The sequence below is a fragment of the Dromaius novaehollandiae genome, chromosome 3, assembly GCF_036370855.1.
Source record: "Dromaius novaehollandiae isolate bDroNov1 chromosome 3, bDroNov1.hap1, whole genome shotgun sequence".
In the NCBI taxonomy this organism is placed as follows: Eukaryota; Metazoa; Chordata; class Aves; order Casuariiformes; family Dromaiidae; genus Dromaius; species Dromaius novaehollandiae.
The window spans coordinates 81,207,669-81,223,486 of NC_088100.1; the positions used below are offsets into that span (position 1 = coordinate 81,207,669).

At 38.1% G+C, this 15,818-nt stretch overlaps 1 protein-coding gene across 2 annotated transcripts in view; it reads left to right on the forward strand.

The window, feature by feature from the left end:
• Positions 1-11,507, forward strand: part of EGLN1 (egl-9 family hypoxia inducible factor 1) — a 37,730-nt gene extending 26,223 nt beyond the window's left edge. The window contains exons 2-5 of one of the 2 annotated variants that reach the window (XM_026117235.2): positions 2,534-2,653; positions 4,905-5,041; positions 6,511-6,578; positions 8,795-11,507. In XM_026117235.2, the coding sequence (XP_025973020.2) occupies positions 2,534-2,653; positions 4,905-5,041; positions 6,511-6,578; positions 8,795-8,856 (387 nt within the window). In that variant the 3' untranslated portion in view covers positions 8,857-11,507. The remainder of the gene's footprint in view (positions 1-2,533; positions 2,654-4,904; positions 5,042-6,510; positions 6,579-8,794) is intronic. The other variant, XM_064509257.1, reaches the window with a different exon arrangement.
• Positions 11,508-15,818: the final 4,311 nt, after the last annotated feature.

A 15,818-nucleotide genomic window follows, 5' to 3' on the forward strand; every position in this document is an offset into this window, starting at 1 on the left:
TAGGATGCAAATTTAGGCTGGTCTAACTATGCAAAAAAAAAAATTATTTTTTTTATTTTTTAATTAATTTATTTATTTATTTTAAGTAAAGGCACCTGAGTGTGCCCTTGAAAAAAAAAAAAACCATATATATTGGATAGAGAGGCCTGGGAACAGTGCTTTCTAAACTTTTAACTCTAGCTTCTTTTTAACTCGCTGAAAGACATTTAGGTCACTTACACCTAAATACCTTTTTATACCTGGGTCTAATTCCTAGTGATTTCAGTGAAAAACGGCATTGCTATAGCTACTTGGTCTCAACCTTTTCTTCATTCTGAACAGTAGCTGTTTCACATACATGTTGAGGAATAGTTAATGTCAGTGTTAAATGTACACTTCTCAGTAAAACCTCTTAAATAACAATTTTTATATTGCTGGAAATGTCTGCTATGGGATTGGATGCAGCAAAACTGTGCATCTGCTTTCAGCACTGTTTATACTCCGGAGAGCCTGATGGGCCTTTTTCAAGGGGGCAGGCTTTCAGTGGAAGCCAAATACCTTCCCCTTCCAGCCCAGCTTTGCTTTTGTTTTGTTCCTTTTTTCTTTTTAGAAAAGGAAATTACAGAACCCTTATTACATTATTTGGTATCTTTAACTCACTGTTTTGATTTTTGTGGGTTTATCTTCCTGCAACAAAGCTGATAAGTAATGGCTTTGCCAAATATTAGGTCACACTACTTGATCTATGTAGTATGTTTACATAACGTGAGACCTGTAGCGATGACTATAGTATGGATACACTAAAAGAGGTTGAGAAGCTGGAAGGCCTAATCTCAAAACTAGAAGTATAATTGGATTTTTGTAGTTTTGAGAACTTTTCATGCAATGCTCTATCAGTATCTTTGATTCCATTTCATATGAGTAGACTGTCATCTACGTTTTAATTTTTTTACAACTACTGTGCTACTTTTTAGCAAAGGTTATGTTCTTATTCCTACCTAGCAGGATCCACTAAAAGATTGCTTCTTCCATTAGTACAGTATATGTGCAAATAAATATTTTAAATGTTTGCTGCTATAGCAAACCCCATTCTGCTTACCTGTAATGTACAAATATTTTACTGAGTGAACCATAAATACTTTATTTCTCTGCTTGCTCAAAGCAGTTTCTTGCATGCAATGCAAACTGTGGAAAGCTTTATTTATTAACATAAAAAAAGAGAAAAGTTAATTATCAGTATAAACTAGCAAAAAACATGCACTGAAACAGTTGTTTTGAAAGGCTTTTAAACTCTTGGTGTACACTTCCACAGTTTAACTGTAAAACTATTTTTTATGTGTTATCTAAGAGTTATGTGGCTGAAGCTTGAAAATCTGGGAGACTGACTTAACCGGATTGAATTGGGACTGGAAGGCCTGCTTTTAAAAGTTGGGATTTTCTTGTTTGTTTGTTTTAGACAGTAGTCATTCATTGGGGTTAGTGTATTGGTTTGTTGGAAGAAACTCTTTTGCTTTTCTTTTAAATTCATGTTACGACTTTCTGCAAAAAGTGTATTGTCATTGGAGAGGTATGAGTACTCTGATGGCAGTGAATAATGTGACATTACTGGACCTGGAAAACTTCGTTCAGATCTCTTTCAAAATTATAAAATAATCACTTTTTTCAGTAAATGTATAAAGGTGTGTAGATGGGCCAAACAGCAAAGTTGCCATGCTTGCTAACTGATAGCAAATCAAATGGGGTACAGACCATCAGTTAGCAAGAATGGCCAATTTGTTTTTTGGCCCATCTGCATGTCTGAATTCTTCTAAAAAACTAAACTACTTTCTACAGCAGTCTTTCAAGTCAACTTGGGTAGCTGCAGCATAGGAAGTTAAATATGCTGCTGTACTGAAAATCATTTGATGTCATAAGGTTATTGCAGATTACTGTTCAATGTCTATTTTCAATTTCTCACTTCTTGACTAAAGAGGATGTTTTTGTTATACATGTAGGTTGGCTTCAGCAAAGGTTCAAAGACCTCCTATGAACAGGACAAAACAGAAGCCAAAGAATGCACTTAGTGATGGAGTAAGTCTGAAAAGTCTCCTGAAAATAAAGGTTGATACCACTTTTTGAGGAGAACTTCTTTGCAGTGGAGAAACAGGAGGGAAAGATTATCAAATGACATTTGTCTGTGAGCTCCAGTCTGGAAAGCTAGTGTTCTCATCACAAGGAGAAACATGTATTTCTTAATTATACACAAGACATTTTTCTTCCCTTTTATTTCATTCAAGGGAGGGAAGTCTAAATAATGTGCTACAACATGGGAACAGCCCCATCTTTAAAACCTTAACAGGGTTCCTCTCGGTGCGTTTCATGCCTTTGTTTTTGTTGTAGTTACCTGTGTTCCAAAATGATTTTCAACTAGGAAGAAAACTTTTTCCGTTATTGCTATCTTCATTTTTGTGTTGCTCGTGTGCGAGTTACATAGGTGTTGATACCAAAAAAATGCAGACTTCCCCCCCACACACAGATAAGCTAAATTACTGTGTTTGTAATTCTTTGACCCTAGGCTATGGTGGCTTGTTATCCAGGCAATGGAACAGGATACGTTCGCCATGTTGATAATCCAAATGGAGATGGAAGATGTGTTACTTGTATATATTATCTTAATAAAGACTGGGATGCCAAGGTAGGCAATTCCTTTCTATAACCTTTTGTACATGTATTTGCTAATGCATCTTTGCTACAGGTGTTTGTTCATGTTCTTGTTTCTGTGCCTTAGTTGTGTTCTTACGTGACTTTAATAGTCAATATCCTCTGTGATTCTCTCTGCTGTTAATGAGATGTTCGACAGATGAGGCAGTTATATTCATGGTTTTGAAAGGTGCTAGCAGAACCGCCTTGACAGTTAGACTGAAGGAAACTTGCATATTTTTCATGTATGTTTCTATTATACAGGTAAGTATCTACTGGTATCCAGGTTTCACAAATATCTAATTATGCAATTTATTGCGTATCTATTTGTGTGGCAAACACCTCCACCCCCCCAATGCACGCGCACGTGCGCACACACACGCTAAGAGTAAGTAAATAATATTTGGAAGAGAATGATTTTAACTTATTTGTCCTTATTTTGCTGTTCTACCTTGAGTTTACTGTTTATGCAACTAGATGGTTTAATTGGATGTGTTTATAAAGGTAAAGATAGTGTAGCTTAGGAGCAATTGCAGATGAACACGTGTTACAGTTCTTGCAATATCAGTACAGTTCAAGGCCACGCAAGTCTTTTGTATTAGTGTAGGTACAGAGTGTGGAATAGATAGACCACTTGACCTGGGTCATAATGGCTTAAGAAGTTACTACCAGTGATTTGAAACTCTCCTTAGAAGTTATGCCTACGATAATGGCACTTTTAATTAGGATTATCCTAGCAATTCAGTGGGATTAGGTAGATTTGAAGAATGGATGTAGTTAACTGGATGTATTGATAGCATAAGAGAGTGTATGCAAAGATAGCTTTGTTTATTCCTAGGTTGCTGTGTAGTTGGCTGTGCAGAAGGTTATTCTCATTGCGTATAGAAGACAAGATAGGACTCACTACTAGTATTTCTGTAGTAATTCTTAGGAAGCAGAATGTGGACGAGCATATAACCAGACAGTTCCCACATGAATCGAGTACCCTTAATGTGGATAACACTAGTTGCAGCTAAGGGTGATTATTTTTGTTTTTGAACACTGTCCATTTCTTGCAACAGCCGGATGAGACATTGAAACTGATAAGATACTTGCATGAAACTTGTAGATCTGAAAGCTGAGTCAGAAATGGATGCACTTGAAACTTTCTGCTTCTGACTGCACTTTGTGAAATGTCAAATTTTATCCTCCACTTAAGAAATAAATTACTAGCCATCTGTGCATATAAGCCTATAGTTGGACTGAACATCTTAAAGTGCAGCCTTGGGGCATTTTCAGTTGAATTCCAGTTTTTCTCCCAGAACAGCTGAACACATATCAGAGTGTAAAAGTTAAACAAATTGCACTATCAAAATAACTATGAAAAATTTACCAGCTGAATATTTAAGTTGTGAACAGAGGTACTTAATTTACTGCAAAATCAATTTTTAATTACAGTATTTTATCAAGTATATTGATTAGCAAATAAAGAAACTCAAACTTTCTTTAGGAGAACGAATCAATTTAAAATATGACTTCTTGCTTTCTGATTTTGATCGCTGTTAAAAAATCAGTCATTTAAATCAATTTACCTTGTTAATATTTGCACTATTATGACTTCTCACTGAAATACTAGAGTGGCTATCTGTGTTAGAAAACCTGCATTTAACAACATTGATACCATTGGCAGGAAGATGTTAACATGCTTTAAAAATGGTTAATCTGATCTAATTTTGATATATTCTAGATATGCATACTTGTGCACCTGTTTTTCAAAGCTTAGAAGAGATTTACATTGACTAAGAATAATATGAATTCAAGATTTAGACTGAAGTCCCCTAGTTTTTCTTCATCTTAATTACAGAAACATGGCATAAAGCTTTTGCTCCTGTTAATTTAAAGAATCTGTTTAATGGGAAAGGGTGAAACTCAGGGTTGAAACCCCCTGCTCTTCTAATCTGCATAGACTTGTTTTTGTTTTTTAGCCACCTGCTTACATCAATCTGTTTGTCTGGTTTTTGTAAGTTAGTAATGCAGTTTAAAAAAAAAAACAAAAAACCCCCCACAGATTTCTGCTAAAACAGGAATGGAGGTTTAATATTTGTAAAGCTTTCTGAAATTACTCAAAAGTATGTAAGACTTTTTGTTAAATGAAATGCATTGTCGGGAAAACTGTAGGTTCATCGTTTAACAATGATATTCAGTACTTTGAAAAGACTAAGTTTTACTATATTTTAAGCACTTGTTTTTAAATATTTAATTTGTAGGTAAGTGGAGGCATCCTTCGGATATTTCCAGAAGGTAAAGCCCAATTCGCTGATATTGAACCCAAATTTGATAGACTGCTATTCTTCTGGTCTGATCGCCGCAACCCTCATGAAGTGCAGCCAGCATTTGCTACAAGGTAGGACTAATGGATTCATGTGCACTGCATGAAGCTTCTTTGATCATGGGCTGAGGAAATCCTAACAAGAAATGAGTGAAACTAATGAGTTATGACCTGATCCAACATACCTCCATATAAACTTCAGGTGCACTATGCCAAATCTTTTTTTCTATTGGTGATGTTTGGGTTTCAGTTGTGCTGCTGAATTTGTATTGATGTCCGATCTCTGTCTTTTGGATAAAACATTCTCTTGAACCAGGATGAGTAAGGGGGAAATACTTGAAACACAGAAACTTGTGAGTGTATATCAGACAGAACTGGGTAGGAGCACACAAGGCCATAGAGAGACCCCACTGTAGCTGAGGGGAATTGTTGTTTCTATGTAGTGGCATTATATTGTGGTCCCTGTCCTTTATCCGTAGCCTATTGCTGTGTTTTTAAATATTGACTAGCTACTGCAGTTTTGTATTCCCTTGAATTGGAATGGAGGGAGTTCTTATAAAACAGTCATTTTCCCTTTTTATTCTACAAGTGACTTAATTTGGGAATTGGGAGAGGGCTGCTGGGTGAAATGACCATGGATAGTCAACTCTTTCTGTCTCGTACATGCAGTGTTACAAGATTTGTTCCCAGTCTGACTCACAGATGGGACTTGATATGTCTTTTGTGACTTTGTTTAGAGCAGTGGATGATGCTGAACATACTTGCATTCCTTGTGCAAACATATTGAGTAACATTAACAGTATTAATTGGTAAATCATTGGAGTCATTAATCCAAACTTCCTGTTGTGCATGTTGTAACACGTTTTGGTGGTCAGAGTGCTGAACATTAACTCGAGCAGTGAGATAACACAAGTACCTGTGCAAAAAGTAATCTGAGAACTGCAGTCCCAGGGTCCTCTTGCTTGGAGCCTTTTGGAAGGCTGTGCTGCTCTGCCCTCCCTTCCCTAGTCTGAGCAGAGTCAGAGGGCGAGATGCCATTTACCAGAGCTCCTTAAAGTATTTCCTCAGTAGCTGGCTTTTTGTATTGCAACCCTCTATGGGCCATAGAAAACTGGAGGAGCCGTGCAACAAAGGGAAGTTAATTTTCCCTTATGGCAACTTTTTGCAGTGTGACTCAGTACTGGACTTGACTGAGTAAAGTCAAAGATGAGGTCACAGGGCAAGGTGATATGCCTGGACACTATGTACTGTCTGGTACAGTTTCTGGGCAAGAACCATATAGCAAGTCATCAAAAAAGTGTAAACACAGAGCACCAGTGTCACCCTTTTAATAACCTAGCCTTTAAGTATAGTCTGAATAGTCTTTCAGTACCTCTTCAGACTATACTTACTAACAGGGAAACACTTTACCCTTTATGAAATCTTTCTTCTATCAAACAGCAGAAGTATTGTCTCATTTAACTTCAGTTTTATTTTCTACGCTTATTCTAGTATGTCTGTTTTTCTTAGTAGTTCAGGAACTCTTTTTTCATCCATTTCCCTAGGTACGCAATAACAGTGTGGTATTTTGATGCAGATGAAAGAGCACGAGCTAAAGTAAAATATCTAACAGGTAATCTCTTCTAAATATCTTCTGTGTTCTTGTTTTATGGAAGAATAGCTAAACAGTCCAAACTCATCTCCTTGGCTCACCAGTGCACAAAAGGGGGGTAAAAAAAAACGACCCATAACTCGTATAATCAGGTTTTATAGGGAAGGTGATCCAGTGGTTAAGTTGCTAGTCAGTGACTTGGGAAATCCAGGTCAATTCCGTGTTCTGCGCACACTTCCTTTGAGACCTAAGGCCGGTCAGGCCTTTTTATAAGGGGATACTGCTTCTCCTTGGTTTTGTGTCTCCGATAGGTGTGTTCTGAGGATAAATGCACCAGAGATTGTGAGGCACTGCAAATTGAGAGCTGTGTAAATATTTTTGTTAGAATATAGTGATTTAACGATCAAATCCAACTTGACTTGACTTGAGTCTCTTTATTTGAAAAACAAAAGCCTAAAATTAAAATCTGGAATCAAAGAATGGAGTTACTTCCTCCATTTCCAAATCCACATATCTAGCATCTGTTTTCCTTTTCTGGCTTCTCCCTCAAGAGGAAGTTGATCTAATTTTCCTGTTCAAATTAGCATTATAAGGAGAAATGGTGTAGGACTTCTGTCATACTTGTAAACGCCATCACGATCGTGTTTGTTATAGTAGTTTATAAGTAAACCAAAATAGGTGTATCACAGGTAGATGTGTATTCATGGGTCCAGATTCTCAACAGTTTCACTGAGCGCTCCGACTTGCATCGATTTGAAGACATGAGCCAGTCCACATTTCTATTGATTGCTGTTGGGTGCCTTAGAAGCTCTTAGAACTGCCTAACAGATGTGAAAACTACATTTAAGTTATCTTTGCTGTCAGTGACATGCATTCCTGAAGGAGTAGGAGAAACACAACTTATGTCTGGCTTGCAAAGAAACGCAGAGAGCTGAGTACCTAACCTCTGGCTGGGGCAGCGGCATGCTGTCGGTGCACGCTCGTGCTGCTCGGTGGCGCATGCGCTGTGTGGCGCTCCCCCGGCCGCCAGGAATGCCAGCCCCCCGCCAGCACAGCTCGTCTCTAGAGGCGGCGTATATGCATGTGCAAGTCCGGCTTCACGGCACACAGACGTGACCGTGCAACTTTTAGGACTGGCCTTGCTGGATCAGAGCTGCTTCTGCTGATGCTGTTTTGGGGAGAGTGCACAGAAATGATCTGGATCATCCTCCATTTGCAGGGTAGATGCTCCCTCTGCTGCGCCCCCTCTGCAATGTCCCCCCATAAAACTGCAGGGACTTAAAATTAAAAAAACAACCCCTGACATAGTCTGTTGTGCACAGCTGTTTTCCCTCTTAATAATACTGTTCTTTGAAAGTAAGCAGGCACATAATCTGTAGCTTCAGATTCTCTTCGTCTTTGCTCCTGCCTGGCTCTCCAGTCAGTTGCTCTGTTCAAAGAGTAGTAAATGGGTTCAATATTTCGCTGCAAATGATTCGCTTGAGGGAGGAAAGAAAGGGTGGGGTGAAGGGGCTGTTTAAATTCTGATATTCCTACTGTTGTGATTCCAGTTTTATTTGCAATTAAAATTACATTCTTTACTCTGTAGCAAGAGTTGTGCAAGACACTTTATTTTCAACTGATATTCAAAAGTATAAAACTATTAATTTTGGCCTAGTGTCAGTCTAATTAAAGCCATGCATAATCTGTGTGCATTTTTGTTGAATATGGGATATTGTGTCTGTTAATGTTTTGATAGTCAAACTTTTTTTGGGGGGGCGGGGTCTTAAATTATTCAGGTCACTTACTAGAAAAAAGGACAGAAGAGGTGATTTTTAGCAGCAAGTCAGATGGGATTTTGTGTTTTAGAAATCTTTCACAGTCTCTTTACAAAGATAAATACCTTGAAACTCTGGATATTCTGATCCAGAACGAGAGACCAAATCCTAAGATTCTCATGTGGGTATTTTCAGAGTTTACCTTTGTACATATGATATCAAGTATCCAGTTTTAAATTTGGGAAGCTAAAGAAATGTCTGTTTTCAGAGGTGATGAGTACCTGTGGCTTATTAACTTTAGTCCGGGATACAGCAGCTGTGTTGAAGTATACACAAATCTATTTTGATAGATCATATGTACTGGCCAACTTTGAAAAATACTTTTTTTAAACTAATCTTGAAAATGGTGTAGAAGTTCTGTAAAGTATACTTTGATAAATGCTGAAAAATAATACCAATTTCCTTTTCATATTTCTGCAGGTGAAAAAGGTGTGAGGGTTGAACTAAATAAACCTTCTGACATTGGGAAAGACGTTTTATAAGCCTTTGATTTAGCAACTCCCCTTGCTATTCTCCCTGATAAATCTTGATGCTATCTATTAACTTTTGAATGTGAATAACAAGATAAAGGAAAATCGACAGCAAACCAACATTTTAATAAAGAAGCAAACAGTGTTTCAATGTTGCATCAAATAGAAGATTTTTTTGACTGCTGAAGCATTGTACTATGTGATTGTGACTCCAGGCCTGTGACTGCTTATGTGAAGAAAATAAGCAATCAGTAAGAAACAGCATATGCATCTGGACATGAAATAAGTGCCCTACATAGAATTTGTCCATCCTTATATTTTGCCAGACCTGTCATCCAGCTCAATCCAATTCATCTCTCCCTTTTTTTATATGGTAAAAGTTTGAATTTTGGGTAATTTTTGTATGACCAGGTACAGTTTATCAAAATTGAGTGTTTAAAAAAATGAAAAAGGAAAAAAAAAAAGGAAAAAAATTACAGTATTCTCCAAAATAACATTGATCTATTTTTGTAAAACTGTTCATACTGTCCTCCTTTGCCATGAAAGACCTAATTTAATATAAGGGTTGCCAGTAACTGATAATCACTTTAATTTTCTTTACACCTTAAGTCAGAAAAGGAGCACTTTAATTACCAGCTGAAAACCTGATTGTTTTATATTCATATCTCACACTAATCTTAACTTCTAAAGATTGCTGCTGTATTGTTTTTTTGACTGTCCTCTTGAACCTTATTAACAGAAGCAAATCAGTATCTTGCTATTAGTAACATTCAGTTTGTGGTTTTGTATGTTGAATCCATGGAGGGGAGGTTTCTGTCTCTCCCTTGTTTTTGGTTTTTGTTGTTTTTTGGGTTTTTTTGTTGTTTTTTTTTTTTTTTAAGTGACTGGCACTAAGTGAACTTGACACTATCGGTTGCTGTTATTGGCTTTGGGGACCTGGTAAATACCATCGAGTTGCAAGAATATACAAGGGCTTTCCTAGGCTATTAGAGGTACCCAGAACCTCCTTATGTACTTGACAGAAAATTTTGAGCTTTCTCCCTTTTCTAAAGAATACCTGCCATCCCCCTTTCCTTTGTATATAAGTTAACAAAATATCTAAAATACTTTTTTTTTCTTTTTTTTCAAATGTTGATGTCCCATCCAGTCTGTAAATTGACACCTTGATCTATTATATAGTATCAAGGAAATGGTCAGCACGCTGAAGCTGAAGTGCATCACTGCAGGCTCCATGTGCAGTACATCTTTAGATTTTCACTGTGCTGAAGGATTTCCCCAGAGAGGCACTGCCCTTTGATCAATACTGAGATATATATTTAGTAAGCAAATCTTTACATTGTTTTACATTGTTTTCATTTTTTGAAGGAGAGGGGACATCACAGAATAAATGTGAGATGTGCAGAAAGTTTATTGTTCTTATTTTTAAGAAATGGATGTTTTGGACACTTTTTTCTTTTTTTTCCTGAGCTTTAAAAGCTTGAGAAAACGAAAACAAACCCTATAAAATACAGCATTCACATCTACAGGAGTTTGGGGGTTGATCAGCTTACTCGCTGCAGTTTTCTATCTGTCCCTTATTTCCTTATTTAGCCAAAACAATGTGAGTGTACAGAAATATTTCTGTATATATTACAACTTGTGACAATTTTAGCATCTGTATAGTTTGTATTCAATTAGAGACCTTTTCTATGGAAAGCTCAGTAATTTTTTATTAAAAAGATTACTATTGTTCATGTAAAACATGAAAAAGCTAATTGTTTAGTAGCAAACTGACAGAAGGGGGAAAAATTCAGTATTGGTATATCTTTTAGGAGAACCAACAGAAATTCCAGGTTTATTTTGATTTCACTTTTCCTTTTTTGATAAGTTCTTGCCCTGCACAGTTCTCTTCCTCTTTCCTCTTTTCTTCCTGGAAAATCAGACAGGATACCTTACTGTAAGTGCCTCTGCCAACCTGGCCAAGGAGTGCAAATCTTCATTACTGTCTGGTCTGCAGTGTATTTAGGCTACCAACGAAACAAGCGAGGAAAAAAAAAAACCCAAACAAACAAAAAAAAAAAAGCCACCACTTCTTCTTCATCTTCTTTAATACTACTTTAACGGAGGTTTGGTTGGTTTTGTTTTAGAAATGTACAGCATAAGCCTTTAAATTTCATTTCAGTCCCTCTGTCATTCAAACTCCTGCAGTTACACAACGTATCAAATTCTAATCATGGTGTAGGTTTGTGCTTGCCAGACAGGTTTAAAAAGTGCTTAATTTTTCACTCCATTTAATTCATTACAATAGGGTCAACAAATCAGGTCAGCCGTTTCTTCAATGTTATCCTTTAGAAACTGTTCATTTCATGTCGGTTGAGTATTCAGTTTTAAGCATCACCAAGCAGGTCCTTGTTTTAAAACTATTTTTTAAACTGTCTTATGATCTGTATGTGTCTAGTCCTGGTTAAAGATACAGCTTCATAATGCTATTTTTATTCATGATGTTAGCCAGCTGTAAAATATGAGACCTTTATCTATAGCAGGCAAAAAAATTCAGGATTCATTTACAGGTTGCCTATAAAGTTGTGTAATTTGAAAAGCAGTGTTCATTATGAAAGAGCTCTCAAGTTGCTTGTAAAGCTAATCTAATTAAAAAGACTATGTATAAAGGTTCTTGAAAACAATGTGGTTATTTGTAATCTGTGTAACTCTTTAAACTTCTCCTTAGTAACTAATTTCTAATCTGATAAAGGGGTATGTGGATTTTTTTTTTTTTTTTTTTTTTTTTTTTTTTTTGGATTATTTTAAACCAGACCTCTTTCTGCTCTGGAGAAGTGTCTGTTTCTTTGCAAATTGTTTATAATTATCTGAGTGTGGTGATCATTTTTTGTGATGCTTCTCTCCCTTAAAAATGGCACCGAGTTTAGACTGGCTGGAGAGTGGGGACCCACACAGAGGCAGCTTTTGGTTTCCATCACTTTTTTGATAGGTACGCGAGGTGCAAAACAAAGTTCTCGGACTCCTGTAAGTGTAAGATTTAGTAAGGTTTAGTAGGAGCCCTTCAGTTTTGCATGACTCCTGATTCATTATGAGCCCTTGGAAGGTGGCAGAAGAATGGTAGGGTCTAGAGATGCCAGATGCCAACCTGTACAAGGTGCCACACGACTTCCCTAAACTTTCGGAAGTGGTGCGCGGGAAGCAAGGTGTCTTGCTGCCGGGCTTCTGCCTTGGCTGTAGCTCTTGGAAAGCCCTCTAGGGGTGCTGTGTTCCTCGTGCTGGGTCAGCAGCAGTTACCTGCATCTCTGGAGGAGGCTGCCAGCCTTATGCGCCTTTTCCGACACTCAGATACCTGCGGAGCTCAGTTCTGTTTCTGAGGTGATCGTTGTTGTCAGCATGTTGGGCTTGAGTCGAAGTGCAGCAGCACTGATCTGGTCCCGAAGTGCTTTGGGGCTTTTCCATACTGCAGTGCTGCGTAACTACTTGCATGTTCCCTCAAAATATGCTCTTCCGCATCTTCCGAACAAGGAATAAACCTTCTAGCACTGGGAACCATCCTGTGGAGACATGATTTTTAATTTTCAGAGTAGAGCGTGATGTGCAGGGGGATCGGTTTGCACAGTGAAGTCAAACACTGCAGCAGGAAAAGGTGAAGTCTCTTTTGCGTGTTTTTCGAAAGAAAAACACTTGAAAATCTGGCAGGAAGCTAGCTGACAACCCTAAGTACTGGAGACAAATACCTTGTGTGAAACATCAATTTAACGTTGGGAGTGAAAGACCACATCTGTAAGTCACACTGTAAGCATAATCAGATTGGAAAATACCACTTTTGTGCCTGCCCGAGTGCTTTGCACAAGGCAAGGTTGCGAAATGACAGTAGCAAACTCAATCGCCCAAACCCAGAAGTCTAGCACGTATACCTTGCCTATAGGCGTGCAGATAGCTGCATGCACTTGCAAATACATAGTGGGAACTCACGACTATTTTGCAGCAAATGCTTCGAAGGAATTTGTGGCACTTTACGCATTTAGCTCTTTTTGTGGGTGTAAAGTAAACCCTGAATGTGGGTGATTGCTGCAAATGTGCTGAAGCCTGTTTGTGCTATTAAACCACTGTAGGAGCTGTGTTTGCTCTGAAGCATCTACTGCATCCAAGCTGTCTGGCCCCATATGGTGGGAGTGACAAGCAGCTGATAGAAGCAGGTTCGAGCTCCTCCATCCAGCAGCCAAAACAAATTCCAGAGAATTCTTGCTCTGCTGACTTTTGCTGCTGCTTATTTCTAGCAAGCCATTCCCCATAGCCTTGAGGATGAGTGAGTATACAGCATGTTTATCCCTTTCCTCAAATAAGCAAAAAGGCCCCTAGCTCCAGCCAAAAAAAGCCGGGTACTAAGGGTTGGCTCTAAAAGTGGAGGGAGCAATGAGATGCATATCACCAACTGGTGGGGGATAGACATGAGCCCTTAGCAGGATAGGGAGGAAGGAGGGAATTGAATAGAAATGGTAAAGGAGAACAGAAGGAGAACAGGCATGAGACTAAGGTTCCATACTCCTCATACTCACCCCACACATGTGCTTTACCTATCAAGCAAAAATGTGTGTTATGTATGTCTCCCTGTGGGGAGGAACATGAAATGTGAGGAGAAAGAATATGCTGTATGTTTGCCTCAGGAAAGAGAATGTGCCTGGACAGACAGCTGTTCATGTGTCCCATCAACCTTCCCTTTGTGGAAGTGTGTTGCAAAATAGTGTATTTTGTCGCTGAAGATGAAAGCTTCATAATTTTTTGTGTGAACTAGCAATTGTTTTTTTTTGTCTGTCTTCCAGATATAAGGTGGGCTTTGGAGATTCTTTTCCTCTTATTAAGTGTGTAGTTCAGGATTAATTTTATTACTACTGTTGTTTGTAATAGTACATGGGTTCTTCTATAACTACCTTGTATACAACATAGTTGTTAATGCTGGAAAAGGTGACCAACTCATTTATCCTATAAGCCCAGTACCAACATCTTCATGTAGCTGAAAGTCTACAGGGCATGTCTCGCATCTGAGTGGTAAGGGATATAAAATTCACAGGTGGGCTAAAGACTTGCCAGTATCGTATATGGCTGAGTCACTGCCTCAGAGCTGTGCCCAAATCAGAAACCCTTCCTTCCTGTCAAAAGTAGTTGTAAATGAATTTGGGGTCTGAAATCCCAGCATGTGGGTCCAGCGTTCCTTTTGGGCCTGTCTCTGTTTCACTGTGGTTTATTAGGGCTGAACCAGTTCCTTCCTGCATTCATTTCAAGAGCTGGTGTAGTTCAGCCTCTCTTGGCTTTTACATTAAAGATGAATGCAAAATAGTTAAAATGCAGAGATTTGATTCTTTACTCACAAGTGGAAAGGCAAATACCTGAATATTGCATTGGGTTGTGAGCTGGTATTTCAGTGCCTAAAGAGAGTCAGGGTCAAACAAGGGACCAAACAAAAAAAGAACTGAATAAGTGTAGGGCAAGACACTTAGGCTGTGAATGTCTCTTGCTTACATTAGTGTATGTAAGCAAGCTTTAAAAAGCTATTAATAAAGTTTGCATTATAGCAAAGCAGATAAGGAAACTAGAATTCTGGAGCCTGATCAATTTTTGTTGTAGTCCTGAGAAGTTTTTTCATATAGTGAAGATGCGAGTGAACTGTCAAGAAAACAACCCATAAGAAAGCAACCACCACCACCAAACCTGAAAAGTGAGTGCAGTACCTTAAGTTACCAAAACTGAAAGATAATTCAGAATAATTGTCATTTGGCAGGACCATTACACATCAAGGAGAAAATATTTGCAGAAGGAAAATGTGGCTGTGGAAACCACAAATGTTAGGTGAAGGGAATCAGGGGCATATGTAATACCTGAACCTGTTTTCTGAGATTAGAGTCAAGTTGACAGTGTTCCTGTTAGCAAAGATGGTGTTCCCATAGCAAAGAACAAAGTTTGAGCTGTCACATGGGCTTTTTTTGTTTTTCTTTTCTTCACTTCTCCTTCCCTGACTACAACATATAATAAGCAGTATCATATTGGGCACATGTTCTGCTGTTCTGCACAGTCACGTTCTTAATGAACAAGGAAAAAGTCTAGAGTAAGTTAACTCTCTTTTGTCCTTTTTTTTTTTTTTTTTTTTTTTTTTGTTATATGTAGAACTCTTTAAAGGGAAGTAGGCAACTGAAAATTTTTTTCAGCTGTACTAGCAGAATATTTTTTTTAAGGATTAATTAAAACAGCACAAGTAGGAAACAACCTTGCACAGTGAAGATTCCTTCACTAGTAATGTCATACCTGAAGTTGTGGCAATGTATTTTACAGTAAAAAACAGGTTTGTACAAATCCAGGAAAATACATAGTGTACAGGGGTTTTTTTGCGTGATCATTTTTACTTATGACTCAGCAAACTTGCCCACATTAGCTGTTATCTATAGTGCACGTAGCAAGAATGCAGAAATACTTACGAAACCTGCTTGGAAAGGAAGAGACTGAAGCAAGAGCAAGTAACTGGGTCCCCCTGCTGTTCTAGTCTGGGAAAAATAAATCCTTGAGGTAAAAGAAGAAAAAAGTGTGTTTTTAATATCCTAGATGCGTTAAAGGAATGAGTTATTCTATCCATTTTAGATGGAAAATTTTGTGCTACCCAAGAAAAGGTTTTTATTAACTTCTAGCAATCCAGGGACGCATATTTTGGTTGGGAGACTTTTTGTTGCCTATTATTGTGACAGTGTAAGCTGCTCTTCAGATACTTAGAAGGCAGCTTTATTTTGCTATATCAATGTCACGTGTAACTATCCACTGGGGGCAGAGATGAAGGAGCAAGGAAAGGTGGGAAGTGGTTAGTTAGCACTTCCAGTGCTAATGGTAGATTTGAAAACCTGTTCTGGTTTCCTCAGGCAAGATTGCACAGAGAGCGACAGCTCAATTTCATAGACCTTCAGCATGTTGGGTTGCTATTTCTGATGTTGCACATGCTTAGAAGGCTTTTC